Source organism: Crotalus tigris, unplaced genomic scaffold (assembly GCF_016545835.1).
Source record: "Crotalus tigris isolate CLP2741 ecotype Arizona unplaced genomic scaffold, ASM1654583v1 scf7180000023772.879304, whole genome shotgun sequence".
Lineage (NCBI taxonomy): Eukaryota > Metazoa > Chordata > Lepidosauria > Squamata > Viperidae > Crotalus > Crotalus tigris.
The window spans coordinates 533,791-559,562 of record NW_024100175.1 but is presented as its reverse complement, the minus strand read 5'-3'; the positions used below and the strand labels follow the sequence as shown (position 1 = coordinate 559,562).

At 33.7% G+C, this 25,772-nt stretch overlaps 1 protein-coding gene across 7 annotated transcripts in view; it reads left to right on the top strand.

The window, feature by feature from the left end:
• The first annotated feature begins 269 nt into the window (after positions 1-269).
• The window catches only part of QKI (QKI, KH domain containing RNA binding), a 142,419-nt gene continuing 116,916 nt past the window's right edge, over positions 270-25,772 (top strand). For all 7 annotated transcript variants that reach the window (XR_005553989.1, XM_039321637.1, XM_039321636.1 and 4 more), the window contains exon 1: positions 270-450. Coding sequence is in view for 6 of the 7 variants with exons in the window: in XM_039321637.1 (XP_039177571.1) it covers positions 309-450 (142 nt within the window). In the remaining variant the exon portion in view is untranslated. The remainder of the gene's footprint in view (positions 451-25,772) is intronic.

Here is a 25,772-nt window from a genome sequence, read left to right as displayed (position 1 = left end):
CACTGTACAGTCGGGGTGGAAGACGACTAGGGCGCAACCCTCCGTGGTGGCGGCGGCCGAGGAGGGTTTGGGGTGGCGGTTCCCCCCTTTTATTTTCCTCCATCGCCTGAGACCCGCCGCGGCGTGGTTGTGGCTTCTTCGTTGACGAGACCCCCTTTTTTCCGCTCTCCTGTTTTCCTAGGGGGGGAAGAGGCCTCTCCCCCCCTCAGCCCACATAACACACCCCGTTTCTTCCCCGTCTGGCGTGCACCCAGTGCGGTGGTTGGGTGAGTGCTGGTGCGGGCGCTCGCTCGCTCTCTATTTGGAATATGGTTGGGGAAATGGAAACGAAGGAGAAGCCCAAGCCGAGCCCCGATTACCTGATGCAGTTGATGAACGACAAGAAGCTCATGAGCAGCCTCCCTAACTTCTGCGGGATATTCAACCATCTCGAGAGGCTGCTGGACGAAGGTAAAACGCAATTACAAGAACTCAAACGAAAACCCCAGAACTAACTCTTTTTTGCAGGTCTGAGGGTAAGGGGGATAGTGGTGCCCGTGCCCCGACACTTTGGGCCTCTCCGCGACATAGATCCGCTTTGCCCTTCCCATTCCTATCCTTCAAATGGGGGCGGACGAGGCTTTGGGCCCCCTCAATGGCGTCTTTTGGCTTCGCCTCTTGCCCATAAACAAAGAGAAGCGGGAAGTCTACACGCAGAAGTTTTGGCCTTTAGGGAACTATAAACTCTCTACGTGATCTTAATTTCTGTGTAGATACTTTTTAATCGGCAAACTTAGTATATAAAATTATATTTTGTATAAGAAAAAAGTTGGGAGAGGAGAAAGTTTTTTTAATAGGATTATAGCATTTTCAGTTCTTAAATCTTCATTGAAAGTATGAAAGGCACAGTAGGCCCGATGGTATGTTTATGAAATACTTTTAAGCAACTTAGTCTTTCAGCCTAAACTGTACATGGCTGATTTTTATTTTGAGTTTGCGCGGAGGGACGTGAAAAAAAACGGGAGAAACTTGAGGGGCTCAGTTCTTTTATTCAATATTGGGCTGGTTGTCGGCCTAAAAAGACACAAAAGTATTATGTCTGCGAATAAATATTACGAACTTTATTAGCTTCTACCGTGAAAGACATACTGGGTGATTCTCCATTTGACTATCAAAAGTCAACGCGAAAAGTGTTTTTGGAGTCTCTGAATAACCGTTGGTAGTTTTAGGCCGTGTGTCTGTAGTTGAATTCCAAGAGAAGGTGCAAGGTTGGGGCAAGTAAGTAAGTTTGCAGACCGAAGTTAGTGCAGATTTAGGTTTCCGCAAAATAAGTAATTTCAAATGTTGTAAATTTTAAACAAATTATTTGGTTTGAGAATTCAGTTAGAAATGTCATAAAATATACCTTAAATATAAAAGTTTTGAACGTATACTGTATGTTCAGAATAAAATTCAGTCAAAATTCTAAAACATCTTGAAACTTTCATATTTTAAGAAGATAGGTGAAACTTGGTTTCCTCATCATTTGTGAATTAGACAGAATTAGTGCTTTTCAGGTTCCCTTTGAGATGGTTTAATCTTTATTGTTGGAGAAGCATATTCATAGCTGTAACTGAAATGTGACATATTTGGGTTCCTTTGAAGGATATTGTTCAAATAGCAGTTGATTAGGGTTTGCATTTGGCTAATTTTAGTTTAGATGAAAATTAATAACATACCCTGGATATCAAGTAAAAAAGTTTCTGAGTATAAAAATGGGAATAGTTTAGTATAAATTCCTTTTTAAAAATAACTATCACAACACTAACAATGACTAAAAATTTCTGGAATCATCATAGGAGAATAGAACCCTAAAGATTCTGTAAGAAGAGCACATGAGAATATTTTTGGTGTGACTATTTCAAGAATGTATTAAGTCACTGAATCTTTTGAATGCTCTTGAAGCATTGAAGGCTTTGAATTGTCAGTTTTTTCATAAGTCCAAAATAAGAACTGGAAAATCTAATAATTCAAAAGTCAAACTGATTGTCCCAATATTATATACATTTTTTCCTATACTACTGTTCTTTTCTTTTAGTAGCCCTTTAAATCCTGTTTTCCTCTGTTTGCATTGGCTTCTGGGTGGAAGAACTGCAAATGTTGAAAACTTTCTGGAATGTTAAAAAAAAATGTCCTATGCAAATAAGTGAATGATTTAAATGTTTTAAGAGGTGAACGCTAAGGGGCGCCAGTTCTTTCTGGAAAAAAGATTAAGATACGGTTTTAAACATTAATATCAAAATCAGTGTACTTGTGTTGTATTTAAGACATAAGAAATTAAGTTTAAAACACAAGCATATTCACATACTTTGATTTTTTGTTGCTTGGGTTATGATATTTCTTTCACATAAAATACTGCAAAAAGTTTATACAATTGGAAGATGTTAGGAAAATACATATTCTGTTATCCAATAGTGCAAATAACTTGTTTTACAGGAATAACAGTTTTGCTTAGATCTTTAATGGTGGAGGTTTTTTTTTTTTTTGAAGATTAATTTTTTTTAAAAGCTAAAAGCCCTAGTAATATAATGCTTCTGTGAACAAGCAGGGAGAAAGTAAATACAAAATTTACCTATTCTATACTTTTCACTTAATACTATTTATTTACAGCATTTAGAGTAAATTATCAATATTTAGTTAACTTATTTCAAGTTTAAAATGAAAAAAACATAACATTTTAATGAAATCCTCTTATAGTTATTGAAAAAATTGGATATTTTTCATATTTCCAAATCCTTGTATATGAATGGATGTACTTTTGAAGGAGTATAAACATTTTCTGTTATGCACCTTTTTATATTCAAAAGTAAAGAAAGGGAAAATAATGCTTTCATTGTTTAACATACTCTCCTGCTATTTCTATAAATGGATAAATATATCTAATAGGAAAGATTTTTAAAAATGGAGCATTTTCTATTGGTTTACAGTAGCCTATAGAAAGAAGAGGAGGAGTTTTTCTGAGTTTGAAGATATAATTCCATCAGTTGTATCTTAAAATTATTAAAAGCATATTTTAAAGCTAAAACCTTTTCATTTTTGAAAAGAGAAATCTTTTGGTTTCTTTTTTCTTGTGTTCTTCTGTAATAAGTACCTGTAAACTGAATATTAAGTTCTAGTCAATGATCCAAATCTTTCTTGGCAACTGACAGAAGAAAGCTTCATGTGTATGATATTTTTACATAATTTTTTTAAAAAAACCCACTTTATCTTAGTTGGTTTTCCGAGTTATTTTTTTCAGAAAAACCTTTAGCAAAAAACTGCTAAATTTACAAATTTCTCTCCATCCTTGAAGTGTGTGTAATGAATGTTTATTTTTCATAAATTGTAATTTAAATGTGTCCTCTTGACCTGTAATATTTGTTTAGCTTAATCTTTATTACTACACTCACTTACACTGATAACTAATGATAAATAAAGTGTAATAAAAAACCCTTCCCATCTAAGAAATAGGAGTTTTTATTCTATGGCTGTTGTGTGTATTCTTAGCTAACATTTCACATTATAAATTATTTAAAATTAGTCTGAAAAAATGTACTCATGTTTTTTTATTGTGAATGAGTCATAATTAAATGACATAATATGCAAAAGAAAAAGTGTTACTACCTTGAGTATGATCTGATATATACATTTGACAAGGACTAAGCAATCAAAATAACATGTTGCGGCAAATAATTTTTCAGTTTGGTCCAACGGCCCAATTTGCAAACCAAGAATATTGGTATCACATTATTACAGATGTACTGCATGTATGAATTCATGCAGTCTTATTTTCAGCCTATTTCTATTAAACTGGAATTAATTCAGTTTTAAATGAAATATTGATAGAGGCTCAAGTTTCCAAAATGTTCTAGATTTCTCAGCACTTTTATAGTATGTGAATTCTACAATGTAAATGAGTAGTAGCTAAAGGCAGCCATTTTTAATAATTCCTGAAAGAGCTAATATTAAATTAGGTAATATGTTACTGATTTTGAGATTGTTTAATTAGAATTTTTAATTTTATAATTATCATAAAACAACTAGGTAAGTCAATAAGTAACAACTAGAAATTCCAGTGAAAATATATTTAAGAACAGCATACAAGGGTTAACATTTATTATGTTTCATTCTATTACTGAAACTTTCCTCATTGCTAATATTATTACATTGTATGCTAATAGTATTTTAAGTATGATCTAATATATTGTCAGTGAAAAGAAATTTACAAGATTTCCTTAGCAATTTTTTTCTTGAAATTGTCTCCTATTATATGTTTATATTTTTTATTATTTAATATATTTATATTTGTATATTGGTTCAATTTACTGCATAAGAGAATTTGCCAGCTATATACAAGCATTCTGGAAATAAGTATTTTATTCCATTTAAGGCATTTATTTTACTTTTCAATACTACATTCAAGAAACAATCCTACTGATTTCCCTAGTGACATCATTTCTTTAGTAAAATTGTTAAATGAGAGAAACTATGTCTCAGTTAAAGCAATTACATTTGTGAAGAGTTCTATAGAAACATAACTGTATTACATGTAACATACAATAAGTAAGATTTCATTTGAAAGTTGCAGTGCCCAATTAAATATGTTTCTGTACAGATTTTATGTTTAGTTTAAAATTTATGACCACTCAATATGTATTTATAAAATACAGAATTATTAGAAAATCCATATAGGTAATTGATGTGCAGGGATATGATTTTTTTTCTTGATGTATACTAGTAAATTTTATTTATTTGGATGTAGTACCTAGATATGACCTGTACAACAGCAAAATATTTCCAGGGTTGGTTTAATAATAGTGGAAGGTTTTGGTAGTCTCTATTCATTATAATGTTGTATATGATAACTTGGGTTTACAGAGGCTTCAGGGATATAAATTTTAAAGCTAAAATCAGTATTTGGAAAGATACTGAAGTGATATATAATTTGAAAATAGCTTCATTAAACCCAAATTGTGTATTGACTAAATCAGAATAAGCCATTTCATAGATAGTTTCTGATAAAATTGGTAGCTACTTATGATAGAACTATTAAAACATGTTTAATGATTTTATGGCATTTTTGATTGAAAGTGAATAAAATGGTTTCTTTTTTTAATAAATTCCTGGTAATTTAGAATATATAAGCTTATGACAGTAACGGTAATGCATTTTAAATTAATATAGTTTACTGTAAACTATGCTCTTGCAATTCAAATTCAAGATTTGTGAGTCAGTGGCTCATTCATATCATTGTTTCCAACTTCAAGATACAAAATACTATCTTAAAGTTCTCAACTATATAATGTTTTAATTTTTTAATAGCTTAACATCAGATACAATAATATGCTATAGCAAAACATGGTTAGATTAGTTTATCATATGAATACTTAATTATTTTCTTATAAGGATTTTTGAAAAGATTGTCATTATGAATTTAAGATGAATATAAAATTATTGTTCCTGATTTGATATACCAATCATTTGATAAGTTTGTTAGCTAAGAAAATATAAATAGAACCTTTACGTCTTAACCTTAGGTTTTAGTATATACAGTATCAGGGAAGGAAGAAACAATAGAAGATATTTTTTATGAGGAAACAACTGAATAAATAATTTGTCACACTAAGCTCTTTAATTTTTAAAGCACAGTTGGCTAGATTTTGGCTGAGATTCAGAGTTGTATCTGTTTTGGGGGGGAATCTAAACTGAACAGCAATCTACCATGCCACCCAATGGAAGGAGGAGACTTTCCAAAAGCATCTTAGTTTTCTTATGACTTACAAGGGGAGGAAGTTAACGATCATTGAGGTATTAAGTATCATTGAAATTGCTTACTAATTGGATGAAAGATTAAGAAGGATACCAAGATTATAAACTACTCTAAGAAATTAAACATTCTGGAAGAAGGCAATATCAAACCATTTCTGTGCTGTTGCCGAGAAAATTACATAGTTGCATCTATTTAATCACTAGGAGTTAACTCAACTGTGATCTTAACCTTTTTTGTTTAAAATATGATAATAAGCTGGGGAAAAGAAATTGTTAGGATAAAAGATCTCATTGGGCATTCTTGAGCGTTTCATGCTTAAAATATTTATTTGGTTTCTACCCATTGTATTTTGATATAGATATTGCTGTGAATACCACTATAACAGCGTATTGTTAAATATAATGTATGAAGTAACTAAGTACATTATTCTGTGCTGTGTGTCTTTCCTGAACTACTGGAAATTTAAAATACTATGCATAATTCTTGAAATTGTTAGATTTTAAATAGTGGATTTGTACTTCAATGTAGTTAAATACTGTAAACAGAATGTGAAAGAAGCAATGTTTGTTCTTAAATCTTTTTCATCTAGAATCATATTTGTTGGTTTATTTAGCCCTCATAGAAGAAAGAAAAAAAAGAAAACAAATCAGAAGATTCTTGTGAAGCATGCAGACCTCTCCCCAGAATTGCCCAGCTTATGTAATGTGAAAAATGTCTATTTGTTTATCCTTTTTAGATAGTTTTTCGAATAGCTTCCAGAATTTTTATTACATTGTTTTTATGGGAATAAAAAGGTAGCTTTACAAAGTCTTAGCTGCATTTTTCTAATAGCCTCCTGTAAATTTAATAGTCTGCATTTCAGATTGCATATTTATTCTTTATGTGTTGTATAGAAATGTAAGTCAATTTGTTATGTTTTAAATTATATAAAGCAGCCTGATGTAGAAGAAAAAAGAAATCTTTCTTTGCCAGTTCTGAATTTGAACAGAACTTAATGCGTGTTTATCCTCAAAGAACTCAAGGCAATACAAGGCACATGGCTCCTTTTCCATTTTATCCAGAATTCTAACAAAACTCCAAGGTAGATTAGGCGGAGAAGGATCATTGATGTATGGTTGCTTGTGTTGCACTCTTATATACCGTAGGAATTATTTGGGAGTAAGTTTCCATGAGGTTAGTTACGCATTTCTAAGAAAACATATAGTTAAAAAGTGAATAACTAGGGATATCCAATTAGCCCTATCCAAGTAAAACATTAATAGTTAAAGCTTTTTAAAACTCAACTACATCTGTAACTGTTAAGCACAATAGTTTAATTCTGATTTTGTAAATCTTGTTACTAAGAAATTTAAATAATGAATTAACATCTCTTCTGAGAGAAGAATTAGAGGCTTGAATACATTTTTTATATTTGTCTACAGATTTACATAGTTTGGTAATAATGTTATTATATTTAATCCCATTTTTTAAGAAGCTGAATACATAATACTCCATCTGATTTCCTTCTATCATGACAACTCTGGATTATGTTGAACTAAGAGAATGACTGGCTCAAAGTTATGTACTGAATTTCTGTGGATAAAGGAGCTATAAAGCTAGAATTTCCTTGATGCCAGTCCAATACCTTGACTACTATTTGAGTATCTCCAGATTTAATGATAATGCTAGGATGAACTTTGGCTTATATAATTAGAACAAGAGAGGTTTATCATTTTTTCATTCTGAATCTGCATAGGATTTGAGTAAGGTCATAATTCAGATAGTTGTAGCATTATAACTTCTGCCACAAGTGAAAATGTGTATATCAATTGAAAGATTCCAAATAATAAAAAGTACACAGGTTCATCTTTGGGCATAGATATTCATTAGTTCCAATTTCAATCAAAATAGATTTGGGGATAAAAATACATATGAATAGAATCTAATGAAGGTTAGATTGGAAAATGTATTGCAAAAAAAGAGGAAGAGACAATTTTGGGGGGGGGGTTTCCCATCTTATCACAGCTCATTATATATCACCCAGATATATTTGAGAAGTTTTCCTAGGGCATCTTAATTGATTTTGGAGTATGTGCAGCGTATTGCAAAAAATGTGTTTCGAGGGCATTATTGAATAATTTCCCATACCTTTTTGCAGACTTACTATATATGTAAACATTTTGTATAATAAACTGGAATTAAATACTATAGAGAAATCTGTTTATTTAAGTTGAATTCATATATTGAGCTATGATAAGATTTGCTTAATATTTTGTGTTAAATAGCAACTGGTAGGGAATACCCAAAGCACTAAGCTATAGCATTTAGACGTTGCAGCACTCTCTGAGCAGTTTAAAGAGTCAACATATTGACCCCAACAATCTGGATCTTCATTTTACCAACCTCTGAAGGATGGGAGGCTGAGTCAACCTTGAGACAACCAGGATCAAACTCCTGGCTGTGGGCAGAGTTAGCCTACAATACTGCATTTTAACCACTGCACCATCACGGCTCCTACAATGATTAAGTTCAGATAACATGCTAAGCCCAAAGTAGTAGTTACGTTTTAGCATATTGAACTTAATAGCATGGGTAAAAATTGATTATTAAAAATAATGAAAATCAGATGTCTTTTTAAATTAGATTTTAAAACTCTTTAGCATTTTTTAAAAAATAATGAAGCTAACAAAGGTAAACTTCTCATCATATTGTTTTATTATTGCATTTTTTTGTAACTGCTAATGTGATATGGGAACAAGATAGTAGATCTGGTAACTGATTTCTTTAGAAAAAATGCAAACTCAACAGAATTTGAGCTGCTGGAGTACAATCATTTTTAGACTTGGTGATGGTTGTTCTGTTATATAACCATATATATCACAGCAAAAATATCTTTCCAAGTATATATTGTAATAAATTGGACTCGGGTTTGTTCAATGCCTAATGGTCAAATATGTATCTACTTATCTGATACTTAGATAACATTTTTGCAATTAAAAGCTGGAAAATATTCTGATAAAATAATTGCTTATCTGTTATATATATTTTTTAAAAATTAGCTGTATGTTTATTTGCATACTGCAAATATATAATCAGGTTATATCAAATGAGGGGCTCAGTGGCTCAAAGATGGTTAAAGATGCTCGGGTTTGAGACCCGAGTGCTGCATGATGGGATGAGCTCACGTTGTATGCCCCGGATCTGACCACCTAGCAGTCTGGGAGCATGCAAATGTGAGTAAATAAATAGGGACCACTTCAGTGGGAAGGTAACAGTGTTCAATGCACCTTGGCAAATAGTCATGTTGGCCATATGACCATGGAAATGTCTTTGGACAATGTTAGTTCCCTTGGCTAAAACATGGAGAATCAGAAACGATTGGACAGGGGAAACCTTCACCTTTATATCAATAGAGTAGAGTAGAGTAGAATAGAATATAGAATAGAAATAGAGCTGGAAGGGACCTTGGAGGTCTTCTGGTCCAATCCCCAGATCAAGCAGGAGAACCTATACCATTTCAGACAAATGACTGTCTTTAGTCTCTTCTTAAAAACTTCCAGTGATGGAGCGCCCACGATTTCTGAAGGGAATCTATTCCACTGGTTAATTGTCCTCACTGTTAGGAAATTTCTCCTTAATTCCAGATTGCTTCTCTCTTTGGTCCGTTTCCAACCATTGTTTCTTGTCTTGCCCTCTGGTGCTTTGGAGAATAGTTCGACGTCCTCTTCTTTGTGGTAGCCCCTCAAATGAGAAGAATGTCATTTACTAGACACTAGAATTATGTATGATGTTCCTAAAATGAATAAATTATAGTTTAAATCATTAAATTGAATCTTCTTTATAGGTACACTACTTTGGAACATGTTGGAATCACAAAAGCCCAATTTAGATATTATACTGTATTGGATACTTGGTAATGGAAATCCTGTTTTTGGTTTGTGTACCATTATTTGGAAACTGCAAAACAATTAAATACTTTCTTGAGCTTGATTCTTTGTAGTAATCTACCTCTTACTTATCTATTCTGTTTGGTACCTACAAAAGTATCCTGCCAAAGGTGTCTGGCTTTTTTAAAAAAATTCTTGTATAGTATACAGCCTTGGGATTCCATGGTGGTCTCCATCCAAATAGCTTAGCTTTTCAAGATAAACCAAAGTCAGTTAGGGGTTCTTCCTGTTGGGCCAAACATATTAGTACAAATTAAACTACTTTGTATTGTTCAATGGAAGGCTGAAATTATTAAAACTTTAATAGTGAGTAATTAAACTTCTTACCAGAAGAAGTTTAACTGTCTCTTTTCTATTTTAATTATACATGTGGATAGCATTCCAGTTCCAAAAGAATAACTTAGGAAATTAATGGGGTTTATTATTTAGATGATTATATTAAAAAAAACCTGGTCCTAACTTGGGGGAATCTCAGGAATTAGTTTCTAGTGAGTTTAAAGTATATTTTATATTGCATATACATTCTACATTTCCGTAATAGGTCAGAATTATGGTTTTCTCAGTTTAATTTGAAATGCCTTTTCGTTCCAGAGTTGTTGGTCATGTGAGGAGCATATCTTCAACATGATGGCATATATTGAAGTCGTTCTTAAATTATCTTTATATATCCCCAGATATTTCTAATGATATGGAAGCTGTATCTACCCAATTTCTTGCAATTCAGTAATGTATTGTAAAGTTGCAGTCATCAGTTGTGAAGTATTTGTATGCCATAGAAAATGCTAGCCATACCATAACAGTCTTTGTTTTTCCATTTATAATTATCAAGGCTAGGAATCAGCAATCCTTTCTAATCTAAAGGAAATCCCTTAATCCAGTATGTTCCCATGTGCTTGTCCCACGATAGGTAATTGATACAAATCAGTGTTAATTAGCATTTGAGCATCTCAATTTGTAATGTCAGGAAGAAAGCTATATGGACTCAAACTCCAGCAATTGTCTTTTAATGTATAAAAATAATGTATAAAAATAATAAACAGTGATAGCATATCACTATGTTTTACAAATAATATTATAATAGAACTTTTAAATTTCACTATTTTTTTTCAATTTTAAAAAAATTGAGCTGAAAGCAATTGTTACTCTGCAAGAGAGTATGTTCAGTAGCAGAAACAACAGATTTTATTTATAGGCAAAGATGAACAAATAAAAATTAAAATGTAATTGTCTCTTTAACATACACGTGACTGAATTTGGTTGCAATCATAACTTCTGGCATTTCAAACACTTATAGCAATAGCACTTAAACTTATATACCCACTCCATAGTGCTTTATAGCACACTCTTGAGTGATTTACAATGTCGGCATATTCTCAATAATCTGAGTCCTCATTTTACCAACCTCGGAAGGATGGAAGTCTGAGACAACCTTGAGCCCCATCAGGATCAAACTCCTGGCTGTGAGCAGAGTTAGCTTTCAATTCTGCATTTTAATTATTGTACCATCAGGGTTCTTATCTTGTATTAGAAGAAAATAAATTCCCCCTAAAGAATACTGGTGAAAAACATTTAATTTCCTTGTGGATTAAAGTTAGCAGATTAAATTATAACCAATATGATCATTTAAAATGTTAGCTGTGGCATTTCAACTGACCAAAAACAAAATCTTGGAAAATATGTCCAGTCTTTTTAATAAGTTAAATTTCTGTTTGCTTAGAGCATGGGTGTTAAACTCGCCACGTCACGTGATCTGTCGTGACATATCATACCTTTTTTTTGCATTGCCAGAGCTGGGGTGGATGCGGCCTCCATATGATGCAAGCAGCCTGCAGGCCGGCAGTTTGACACCCCTGGCTTAGAGTAAATGAATGCTGGGAGACTAGGTAGAAAATTATGTTTTTATGAATAGAGGCTACTAATTGAAAAGTTGTTTAAATTAATGGAATTATTTAAAAACTAGTATTTAAAACTTAGCTTAATTAAATATCTTTTATTTGAATCCTGACAAAATTTGGGATTTTCAGGCATTAAGATCACAATGTTAGCTATTTGTAGTGGCATGATCGTAAGTTGCACAATTTTTTAAAGAAACTGTTGAAGGAAATTGAAGTAATCATAAGTAGCGTTTCAAGGTACTTGTAATACAGATAGAATATTTACACAGCTGTGTAAATAATTGTAGTATCTTCCCTGGTTCAAAGTTGTTGACTTTTTCTTAGTTTGTTTTATTAGATTTGGTCACTATTCAACTTAAAAATTGCTGTGAGATAGGCTTATCAAGCAAATAGCATTAAAAATACAATACAGTATAAATAAGATAGCAATCTGACAAATCAGTACACACACGGACACCCACATCCAGCAAGGGAGACCCATTCACCCTATCCCCAATTCTGTGTAGAATGCCATAATTGTGGGAACCATCTCATTCCAGATGTCAGGTGACTTTATTCATTATTTGTCCCAATTATAAATTTACTATTTCTTTACAGTGACTTTTTAATAAAATAAAGGCAAAACAGCTGGCAATTCAAACCGCCCTTTAATTGCTCCAAATTTTCCCCAAATGCTCCCATGTTTCTGGCCAGCCCCAAAACAAAGTAAGACACACACACTTTCACCAGCCTTTGGCTGCGTTTCACAAGTTTTTAACTCTTCAGACAGGGGAAGTGTATGTATGAAACAAGCCATCCTCCTTTAGGTTTCAACTCACACATAGATTAAAAGAGTAATTTACTGAAGGCCACATAGATAACAAGGAAAGAAACATACATCCAAAATCTAATGAGTCTATGGAAATTGCGTGCCTGAGCAGTTTCAGAAGAGAAGTCAAAATTCAATCCGAGGTCTTTGAACACCAAATCAAGTTTGTAAGCCAGTCTAATGGTCAGACTTTCAGGGTTTCCAAGCAAAAATCACAACACAGAGTTGTGATCAGAGAGTTGTTTCCAAGATCAGCAACAGCACACAAAACTCCAAGAAATCGGTATTTGTTCCTGACAGATGCCCCTCCCCACAGCGTCTCTTTAAGTCTCAGTCTCAAGGTGTGCCTTGTGGAGGGGGGTGGGACACTCTCCTCCCTAGTAGTTGAGTCTGTCTGCATTGTTTTCTCCTTCTCTCCACTCTCCATGCTCTAGGATCAGGAGGGGGTGGCCCTTGCTCATCGCCTGAGCTCTGTCTCTCATGTTCATCCTGTCCCAGTCCTGAAAGGCCCTGGCCTGCCTTGGCCTGCTCTTCCCCATATCCCTCTGAAGCCACAGACACCTCTCCCTCCGACCTCAGTAGGCTCCAGTTCCAACTCATTTTCCTTAGCAGTTTCAGGCTGTGACAGAGGCACGACAATAGTTCTTAAGAGTAAAAAATTATTTTAGTAAAGCATGGCATATAAATTATTATAAATTATTTTAGCATAGAGGCCGGTTTCGGCAATATTTCAGTATTTAAGGCTTGCGTTTTAGGATTCAAATATTCATTAGCATTAAATTTAATGTTATTGGTGTTTGAACATACGATATGTTAGCATTGTTTGTGATTATATGGTTTGTTTGTGGTACAACGTACATAGTTGGTACAATTTATATAATACTGGGGGTACAAATTATATAGGTAGTGTTTAGTGTAACAGATTCTGAAAGTGACTCTGCACCAACAAAATCAGGAATATTGGATTTGATAATTGGACAAGGATGAAAAGGAATCTTCCCAGGCAATAGAAGTTTAGCACTGGTGAAATAACACTGCCAAATAAAACACAATCTCTTTGCTGAAACTAGATTTTTCTATTTTTTTTATGTCATCACATAACACTAGTTTGTACTTCTGGAAGTGGTTAAAAAAATCAAAGTTATTCCGCTTAATTTGTTCCACTCAGTATCTGCAATGCTGAATTTTTAAAAATCTTTCGTGTATACCTTAAATATTATTTCATAAAATGGGACAAAAGAACTAGATTCTCTTTCAGAAACTGCTGATTAATTCATTAATAGCTATCATATGTGCAATTTGTAGAATTGTAAAGCAATTAGTTTTTTTTTCAGGTTTTACTACAGTAATATGAAAATAACAAATGTTAAACAGTTTACATTTAACATACTATAGCTTCACAATTTACATACTGTAACATCACAATAAATATTTCTCATGATAGATTGAAAAATGCGGACAGTTTATTTTATGCCAAAAAAAGTATAGATACTTATTTCAAATAATGGCTGTAATTGTTTCTTTAATCTGTAACTGACTGTGAAAGTATTTGTCAATCTATTATACAATTAAAAATGTTAAACAGTATCTTTATGAACGAACTTTTGGTAGTTAAGTAGGTTGGCATTAGCTTTAGGTAAGGACCATCAAGATTCAGTTGTATACGATTTTTATTGCGAGAAACAAAGTTATAGTTTTATTTCAAAATGTGAATTGCCAGCTTTCATTATAAGCCACAATAACCACCACTGTAACTTATAGATCCAGAGCTTTGTCCAGTTTTCTAAAGTCTTGTAGTCAAAGTTGCTATGTTCAATTAATTAATTTACTTAATTTAACTAAATATAACTTACTATTTTTTTTTTTGACCTTGTCCTCTTGTTGAGGTATAGGGAATCAGCCACATATACCCAAAGGATTTATAATCTGTCACTAATGTTCTGCCATTTACTAATCAAGAGTAAAAATTAATATGGAGGATTGTATTTTATGTTTAGACTATTTGCTGATATTAGACTATAAATGTTTGTCTCTTGTGTACTTCTATAAGCTCAATTAGAATTTCTCCCATCCCCTTCTTTCAGCCTTCCCAGATTCTTTGCAGCAGATGTGACAAATTGTGAATGTGTAAAAGAAGGGAGGAGAATCTGATTTTTATCATAACTAGACGACCTTACCTGTTGGCTCATCCTTTATGAGATATTTCTTTGCTAGATTCCTCAGTTTCTTCAACAATGACAGAACCTATAATGTACTACCTTCAGTAAAAAAGTTGGGATACATTCAGAAATGTTTTTGCCTTGAAAATACTCCATGTTGAACTGTGTAGTTCAGTCAGCACATAAATGTTTTATGACATTTTATGTTAAGTCATAAACCATTTTATGATAATTTTATGTCATAAAAAGTTTTTATAAAATTTGCAAAATTTCAATTCCATAGGGATCCAGGATGCATTCTGTAAGTTAGCCCATTTGAGTTACCTTAGTTCAAAGATTGTTTCCCTATGATGCACTTTCACCCAGTTAAAAGTTATAGAAACAAGAGTTTAAGTAGTATATGTAGATAACAGCTGTTTACAGCCTTATACTAAACTGTATGAAGTGCACTTTTTCTAGAAATGTTTAGTACCCTGATTAGTTAATAAATTGTAAATAATTAAATTGCATCATTTTGACAGGTGAGTTCAACAGAGACAAATACTCCCTATGCTACTGCACATCAGATCTTGCCTCTGCCCTTCATGAATAAAGTCCAGTAAAATTGTTTTCAACCTTTCAGACAATATCGTTGTATACAATTTATAGTTATTATTCAATAAAAATATTGGTTGATAATTTCTTGTTGCTCTTGGACATTTTTAGGTATTAATGCTATATTAGCCTTTTCCCAGCTGTCAGTGATCTTTCCATTCTATAAAATAATGTTTTTTGTAAAGGAACAACATCTTTAAAGCATTAAAATTACTGTAAGTAGCTGGCAGCCCATCTGCTTTTCTTCTTTAAGCCTTTTTAATAGCTTCACATATTTCCCTGATGATCCAGAATTTGTCTCTGATTCTCTGTGATCTTCAATAAATTCAGTAAATTTGATAATTCGAATTGAATTTTTTTGTTAGAGTTCTGGAACACATGAATCTTGCAGGTCATTTTGTTAAATGGATAAGATTGATTTATACTATAGATGGCACCTTGATCCAAAGAAAATGTCCATTATGTACCCTAATTTACAGCCGAAATGCTGGAGATGTGGATACTTGGATGCTACTTATTATCATATCTGGTGGACGTGTAAGCATATAAAAGCCTTTTGGATTAAGATATGGTGGAATATTCAAAGAATTTTTAGAAAGAGGGTAAAATTTACTCCGCAATTATTTTTATTAGGTATCGTTATTGATTGTGATGCTAAGGAGGTTATATTGATGTTAAATTTGATCACAGCCGCTAGGCTGTTAATAGGACAATATTGGAAGAAGGAATCCTTGCCTACCTTACAAGAGTGGTTTTATAAAGTTTCGTATTTGGCAGAAATGGCAAAGATTTCGGCTTTTTTAAAGGAGCAATCTCAAGAGAAATTTTTTGCGGTATGGGAAAAATGGATAAATTTTATACAACATAATTTGGATATGGAAAAATATTATTTAGCTTTTCTATAACTTGTAATGATTGTTTTTTTTTCTTTCTTTCTTCTTTTTTTATGCTTTATGTATTATTATTCATATACTTTTTTATATATGTTTTATTTTTCGTCTACCTTTTTCTTTTTTTCTTTCTCTCTTTTCTTTTTCCTTTTTTCCTCTTTTTTTTCTTTTTTTTTAGTATATATTATTCACTTTAAAGCTTATGTTATGTATATTATTATTATATATATTATGATTACGATTTTTATTATTATTAATTATTTTATAAATTGTAAACGTTATTTTTAAAATTTGTTAAATAATCCTATATTCAGTTCTGGGAAGTCGGGGGGGAGGGTGGGGTGGTTTGGGAGGGGGGGGGTGGATGTTTATCTGTAAAATTTCTGAAAAAAATTCAATAAAAAAAAAGATTGATTTATACTTCACAGAAAAAAACAAGTGAAGAACTGAGAAAACTGAGATTCAAAATGGGGCAGGACAGGGATGCCCACTGTCTCCACTCTTGTTCATTTTAATTCTTGAGGTACTAAATAGAAGCATAAAAGAAGAAAGAACTTATATTATATTATATTATTATATTATATTATATTTATTATATTACATTATTACATTAATTTATATATATGTATGTATGTGTGTATGTGTATGTATGTATATATGATTCCTGTCTAGTTATGATAAAAATCATTTTAATATAGTAGCAGGTTTTAACAACAACAATCAGAAGTCAAAGATGTTAACAAAAATATGAAATTAGAATATCAAGTAAAACTATAGGCAATTTATTGTTTGGTCTGGATTAAAGAACGGATGTTGATGAGAAACAAACTTTTAGAATTAGAAAACTACAACCTAAGGCAGTGATGGTGAATCTTTTAGAGACTGAGTGCCCAAACCTGCAACTCAGAACCCACTTATGTATCGTCATGTGCTGGGTGGGCATGGCGCATTGGGTGTGTGTGGCCCATTGGGTGGGCGTGGCTATGGTGGTAACAGCAAACTGGGTGGGACTAAAAAGTTCAATCAATCAATTCCAACTTTGCTAGGTCTTTTTTTTTTGCCTGTGAGAAGTTGAAATTGATTGACTGAATCTTTTTTTTTATTTTGCACACGGCGGCGGAGGCCTAAAGCAAAAGGGTTTTATAAAACGCAGCTGAAGGCCTAGGGCGACGGTGCACGTGCCCACAAAAAGGGCTCTGCGTGCCACCTGTGGCCATAGGTTCACCATCACGGACCTAAGGTTTGGATGGCATGAATACTTAAAGTATTATTATAAAGTTAAAATTAATATACATTTTTTAAAAAATCATTTTATTAGATATGGCATATTGAGAATATGGAATAAATAAAAACTCACGTTGTGTCCAAAAACACCTCTGTGGATCTCAACACATGGAACATTCTGTAGAAGAGAAATAACAGGAAAAAGCAAATGATTAATGTACCAGGAATGTTTGGAAAACCATCAAGTGGAATATGGTAGAAGAATATAATTGTCAGTGGTTTTCTCACAGTTATCAGAAAGATTAAAAATTAATAAAAAGACTTATGGTAATAGAGCAAAGAATGACAGAATTTGAAGTACAATTACTGTATATATTGATGATGAACATGTAATTGCTAAAATGTACAAACCTTTGTTAAAATTTGAAACGGGAAGAACAGGTTAAAGAATATATGATAAAATTTAAAGATAAATATATGATTAAATGATTTGAAATTTACAATATATTTTTATAGATTTTTATAAAATGATGATGTTTTAAATAAAACTATGTAGTATTACTAGATAATGCCAGAGAAATTAACTAGAATCTATAAAGGCATTTAAAATGCATTTTGGAAATGTGAACAACATGATGGAGTTATTCTCCCAGCTTAGGAGGTACAGCCTCGAGTGCTCCTACCTTCACTGGAACCACTTTACTGCCCACATCCTCTCTAGTTCCTCCTTAAGTCCCTGGAATTTCTTCAGCATCTCCTACTCCTTCCTGAGGTTGCTGTCATTTGGCACTGCTACAGCTATCACCACCATTGTCTTCTGGTCTTTGTTTACTACCATGATGCCTGGTTGATTGGCCAGTATTTTTATATAGAAGTCCCACAGGATCTTATCCTTGTTAATCTCCATGACCTTTTATGAAAGGTTAGGTGTAGTCCATACACTATGGACATGTTCCTATATATAGTACCAGTTACTTGGTTGTGCCATTCTGTGTATGCTGTTCCGACCTGGATATTGCACCTTGCCACTATGTATTAAATAATCTCTCAGGCTTTTCTGTACAATCTACATCTTAGATCCTGTCTAGTATGGTAAAGTTTTGCTGCTATAGACCTGGTGCTTAGTGGTCGTTCACATGCTGCTATGATCAATGCCTCAGTGCTGTCTTTTGGTAGAATTTCTCAGTTTCTGCCACCTCACATATCTATTTATGGTACAATTGCACATTTGTATATTTTGTGATTTCATTGAAAGAAATGTGATTGATTTGGAGAAGCAGTTCCTTGGTATGTGGAAGCGTGAATGGATTAGGAAAGCTAAAAGGCCGTAGAAATTCACTGATGTCTATTCTGATAGCTTTCTCTCAGAATCAGGTTCTCCAGTGATGTCATTTCCTGAAGTGCCAGCCCCATTAAGTGGATCCGACTGGGAATTCAGCTCCACAGGAAGGCTAAATAAAAGTGCTTCATTGAGGTTTATTGTAATAACAGAATCTTGCAAGTCTGAGTGTGCTGTACCTCCTCTTCCTTCTTATAATTCACTGAGTTAAGGAGGTGTACATCTGAGCCTTTTCCAAATGTTAATCTGTTCCAGACTTAAAAAAACGCTTCACACCCTTTTGCCTAAACTACAGTTTCCTCATATATCTGGCAGGGTATTAATTCCATGCCATCCAAAGTCTTCGATAGTGAAATGGGCATAATAAATAATTAATACATTTGCTCAGCAATTAGGGGTTCTGTTGGTGCCCTTCCCAAGGATCCTTCTTCTTTTACACTGGTTCAGCCAGGAATTTCTTTCACACACTAAGTTGCTTTCCTGAAAGATACTTTGGGCAGGGCATGAACAGAGATCCTGGGCGGGGCACAAAGGAGGTCCTGGAGAGGACACGAATGGAAGCCTGGCTGCATTGGCACGAAATGGAAGTAGCACAAAATAAGGCCCTACAGTGATGGTTGGCAGTACAGTACAGTGGTGGTTGGTAGGTGTAGTGGCAGGCATGGCTGTGTGGCAAGGGCACTGGTGGCAGTGCATTGGCAGACAGTCAAAAGAGCAGAGATGGGCAGGGAGATAGACAGGTGAGGGGGTTTCAAGAGGAGACAGACCCCTTCCTTTATGGAGGCTTGGTAATGGTAAGGTAATGGTCCTCCATCCCATATCCCCATCAACATTGGAAGGACAAATTACCTTACATAAATAGGGGGCAAATCCCATCCTCATTAGCACTGGTGCTGTTACCTAGTTGGGTAACGGCAGATAATAATCAATGATATTTTTTAAAAAATAAGAAAAATCAGATTTTTTAAATTTAAATTGGATTTTTTTATTTTTATCAAATTTATTTTAATAAAATGCTTTTGGAGTAAAAATCTGATAGTTTTATATTTAAAATAAATTAATGATTTAGTTTATTCAGCATGCAATTAGTTATGTAGCATGAGGCTGTATATTCTGCAATATTTACATTTTTGGTAAACTCATTCAATAAATCCAAGCTCTGCAAGCTGAGATAACATGCACTGCATTGATGCATTCACACAATTTCACAGTAACCATGAGATAAATCATAAAACAAAAGTTCAGGAATATTCCTTTATCCCATTGTTTTGCAAATCTATGTACACTACAAACTGTGTGATTGTTTGAAGAGAAATGCATCCATACCAGGCTCTAAGTTTTAATTAAATAAAATAATTTGAGTAGTTCTCCAATTATGTATGATTAACCTATTAACCTAAAACCATTTCTGATATCGCTGTTTTACTAACCTGACAGCTCATTCTAAATAGGAAACCTTCATTTTGTTTGGAAATAATAATATTAAAGATTCTATCTATCAGCATGAATGAGTCCTTACATTTAAAGAGCACCTGTTATTTCAGATCCATCATGGCAGCGTCTGTTAGCGGGCATCCATTCACCTGCTGCCTGCCACATTCTTCACCTTGTTGTGTCACTGCTGCATCACCAGACCTCCCATTAAAGTGAATGGGACAGTTGGTGAATCAACAGTGAGTCAGGAGGAACTGCTGCGGGACAGAGATCACAGTTGCTCTTTAAAAATTATGATTTAAATTGAATTGATTTAAATCAAGCCTTTTTACTAGTGATTTAAAAAGTGATTTAAGTTGACTTGAATTAAATCAAGTCCACTCTATTTGGTAATGAAATATTTGCAAGCAAACAACCAAGCAGACATCACCAAGAGACTTCACAATTCAATCCTGAGCTCCATATATTCTTCACTATTAGAACGATGCTGTTCTTAAAATTTTTTAAAAATCTTTTTACAATTTTTCCCAATAGCTTGTAGAGCACAACACATTTTTATAATAAAGATGATGAATTTAACAGCAAACTCGCAACTGAATGGAAATTACAGACCTTGATACTGGGAGAAAATTGCCTATAAAGCAACTCTAGGAGAGCAGGTTTTAAATTTATCCATCTATTTCAAAACTGCACAGACAATAGGAATTGCAGGATATTTCATGTACTTCCTTAGTTTAGATGGATGATGATTTATTTTTTTCTTTATTTAAGAACTGGAGAGTACGTTAAAAGATGACCTTGCTATCTTAAAATTACGACATTTTTCAGCCTTCTTTGTAAGATTTTAAAATATTTAACAAATTATTTTTGTTACACATCATAATTGAAAATTATTAATTTAGTAGGCATTGTTTAATGGTTACATGCTGCTGCAGTTCAAAAATAATTTTAAAATTGACAAAATTTTTGAGATTGCTTAGGGTTTGTTTTGCTTGTTTGTTTTTGTGAAACTAATATGTTTAGGGAATTCTAGGATCTTTGTATTATATATGCTTGTCGCCTATCTTAATATAGGCAATTACAGTACATAATGTGTTTCTGTACAATTACTATGTTTCTATTCTATTCATCTCTAATGAATGCAGATTAGTATGCAAGTTCCTTCACCATATTATGAGCTAGATCAAGCAGCAATAAAATACCCCAGTGACAATTTTCGTGTCTTAACCATATTGGTTACAAATAATGAGAATTACATATTACAGCATATTGAGTTGCTATCAGTTTGGGAAAGTCTAAAAATTTTTATCAGAATTTTTCCAGTAAATTATATTATACAGAAATACTTTAAAGTGTAGTGTTGATTTGTGTTTTCATTCAGTGCTTGAATGTATCTATTATAAAGCAGTAAGAAAAAGGAATTTTGAACATTATGGTAAATTATTTTGAAGTTACTGATTATAACATGATCTATTAGGCCCTTTCCTCTCTGTTTCTTTAATAATTATTGAGCTTATAGATTCAAGTTATAATATCCCACTAGTTATATTTACACGTTTGTAAATTTTTCTTTTTAATACAATAATATTCGAAAAACAAAATAAAATGCAGTAAAGTGCATAATAATTGACTAATGTAGAAAATCAGAATCGTGCCCTTTAACCATATTATTTTGGATAACATTCTTAACAATTATTTACTTGTCATTTGTTATTGACAGTGTCAGTCTAACATAAAAGAGAATGACCTATCATCACAGTAATGGTAGTATTTATATTGCACTTAAAAAGTACAGAAATAAAGCCAAGCAGTTAAAATATTCAGAATTAGAAAACAGACATACTACACATTTAGGCAGCTCTAAAGAAATGCTGGCAATAAAAATAGTAAATAAGCTAGACAGTATAAAACCTAATCAATTAAAGCAGGTAAAATGAAGTAATATTACCAGAGTGGTGTAACCTGTTTATATTTTATGGTTTGGAAGATTTTAATATTTTCTTGTTATACTATTCATATTTTGATGCTAACTGGGGATCTTTAGGGATTCTGATGGCTTACAACCTAATTAATAAATAAAATAATTTTTTTGTTGTGAATGTTCAGATTGATTATAGCCTTACAATCAACCACTGGCAATCTGATCTAATAGGTCTCTATACTCTTAGATGTTCCTGCCCTTGGGCAACTTTTGCTGTCTTCCTTCCACTTCCTTCATGATGTCAATGAAGATTTTCAGTCATACAGGTAGAATTGTCTGGAAGTTGAGTCATGTCAATTGAACTTCTTTTGTTTTTTGTTTTGAAACATTTTGCTGCTATCCAAGCAGCTTCAGCTCAGACTGAAGAAGCTACATGAATAAATAAAACTTTCAAACTAAAAAAAGAAAAGTCCAGTTGCATAACTTCCTGTCAAGGTGCCTCTCCTAGCCTGCTGTCAAGGTGCCCTCAACCTGGCTTTATGTAAGGCAATTGCTGAGTGTACCATGTCAAGGCATCACAAGAACAGCACACACAATTTGGAGGACAGCACAAATGGTGGAGTGAAGAAGGCCTGCTGTGGCCAGAGGCTGTCTCATGTAATGTCAGGCTGGGCTCATAAATGGAAGGAAGAGGGTAAAGGTCAGCGGGGTGCCTCAGGCCCTGTGGATCGCAGCATGGTGAGTATTTGGCACTGGGATGGCCAGTCATGGCATGGTGCTTGAGGCTGCTCTCCTTACTGATGGTGTTGGGGCTGAAGTAGAGATCTGGGAGTGGCTGGATGAGACTGCTGAAGGCCCAGGGCCTCTGTTTCAATCCTAGCACTGCTGCTATTACAGAGGAATGCTGCTGTGCAGGGTGGTCCAAAGGACAGAGGGGGGGATGGGAGGCGGGTTGGAGGGAATTGAATTGCTCCTGCAATTGTAAGTGTGGATAGGCTGTCATGCACACAAATTTTAATCATGTGACGGGAGGATCTGTAATGGACATAAGTTCAGGCACAGGGCATAAATACCATTCTTTCAACCCCAACATAATTTTGAATGGTCACCAAATGAATGATCATTAAACGAGAACTACCTGTATATGAAGAAACAAAATGTTTCCAGAATATATTAGGATGCAGTAACAGCTTCAGGAGAAGATAACTGGAAATCATTATTCTATACCAGCTTGTCTTCAGATCAGCGATTCTTTTCTCCTTTGTGTCAACATTATTTTATTTTACCATACGCATATTTTATCAGTTTGTATTTTTCCTCTTTATTGTTAGTTAAAAAAACACCCTGTAATTATGCACTACTTCAGTGGTCCCCAGCCTTTCTTGCTCCACAGACCAGCAGCAGTGGTGGGGGAGGGAAGAGATTTCACATGCATAAGTGCAAAAGAAACTTTGTGTGCTTGCCCACCGCTTGCGTAGCCTGGTACCAGTCCGCAGCCCAAAAGATTGGGGACCTTTGCACTACATATTTGCTTTAGGAAATGTTTCTTTTGTATTTGAATACTTTTTATCATGCTTGTTTCATATTATAGCAAACCAGTACACTTAGAAAGCTTTTGAGTTATTCAGAGCCAGTTGGATGATTTTAGGCCAGTCACCATTTCTTAGGCCAACTTGCTTCACAGAATTGTGTGAGGAAGATAAGAGGAGGAACATTAGGTATGTTCACTGCCTTGAGTTATATATAAAAATAATAGTAGGATATAAAGAAATAAATAATATAGAGTGTTTTTTTGGAATCATGATTACATTTTGAAAGAAAATATTGCCATATATTGGCTGGATTTTTGTATCAATAAGGATACAAGCTTGTTTTAATTTTGAATCTAGCCATTTTACAATTTATGTTTTAAAATTATTTATAAACCAAAGCTACTGAAAAAAATTGACAGGCTAATATATTTAGACAATTGAAGAAATAAAAATGTTATTCTGACAATCATTTATTTTCAACATCTTTTTGCTTTAGGTTATTGCTATACTTCAGATAACTGGTTATTAGTTGAGAATTTTATTTTTGTGCACTGTTCATTTTTGTAAAGTTGGTTATTTCTGTTATGATTGTTTTTTAGGAGCAAGTGAATTTGGAAACCTGATAAGTACATGTTATTGTTGTCAATTTCTCCATTTTATTTTTATTGAACTGAAAGCCTTCCAGTTCCATTTACAAGTAGGTGATACTAATAGATTAATATCAGATAAGTCAGATAATATTAAACTATTATGGATTTGTTCCGCCAAGTGAGGAGAATTGAATGCTTGCTGAGTCATCATTTTCATGCATCTGTCATTCCCAACCATATTCATAATTATTATATAGTAGTATAATTATCTTTTGTTAAATTCTGTTCTCTATGTTGAGGATTCCGAACTGTCAAATAATAATTGATTAATAATAATAATAATAATAATAATAATAATAAAGTTGGAAGGGACCTTGGAGGTCATGTAGTCCAACCCCCTGCTCAGGCAGGAAACCCTATACCATTTCGGACAAATGGCTGTCCAGTCTCTTCTTAAAAACTTCCATTGTTGGAGCATTCACTGCTTCTGGAGGCAGCTCACCATCTCAAATCCCCCTGCAACTCAGACTAACCTGAGCACAACAAAGCCCCCACCCAAACAGAACACTCCCCTATCCAATCAGAGCACAGCCAACCCCCATCCAATCAGAGCACAGCCAAGCCCCTAACCAATCAGAACACACCTCCACCCAATCAGAACACAGCCAAGCTCCCATCCAATCAGTTCATACCCCCACTGGCAGTTAAAAGGAAGAAACAGCTAAGACCATACATTGCTCCTTGAAGCATGAAGCCGAAAACACCAGCCTGAAGATGACGAATGGGACTTTGTCGAAACGTCACCAAGACATTTCCAATTTTATATGGGAGAAAACCCGAATAACCAAAGACCTACATACAAACACCCACGAAAACCTCAGAAAACAAATATGTATACATACATACATACATACATACATACATATCTCCCTGATTCTCTTGTAATTGTAATTGGCATGTCAAATAACTACCAGCATAGTCCTTGTAGGGTGTATCATTTTCGGAGACCCTGCAAGAAAATTTTTGGTTCACCTGCCTATTTTAGAACCTTCCTATTTTAGAAAAGATCAGCTGCTTTTTTTAGATGCCTTGGCTTATATGATTTAGTTTTAATAAGGCAGCTCAGCATTTCCTATTATTGGCAATTGTGTTATTTTGCTTGTGATTTTTTTGGGGGGTAAACTCCCCTTCCTCCCAAAAAAATATTGGGGAAAATAGAAGTAGGGATGTTAGTATATTGTAGTCTTCCTCATTTATCATCTAGCAAAGGAAAATCAAAGAAATTTGAATCACTCATTCTGAAAAAAAAACCCAACAAAACAAAAGAAAAAACCCCAAAGTCTATGGTTTCAGGTATCGTTCCTAAAAGTGTAGTTTGAATTCTTTCATTTTGACCAGAGGAGTAATGAATGGAAATGATTAATTGTTCAGCAATTATGTTCAATTTCCTTTGCAATTTTGCTGCAAAAAGAAAAATAGATGCAACTGTTTCAAATAAAGAAACAATTGGATAGTTACCATCCGTTGCTTCTTGTCCTGCTCTCAGGCACTTTGGAGAATAGCTTGACTCCTTCTTCTCTGTGGCAGCCCCTGAGATATTGGAACACTGCTATTTTTGTTTGACCTCTGAGCGAGCTCCAGGGCGGGGGGGGGACCTTCGTTTTTCCCTATACCCCCCAGCACCTCCTCCCTC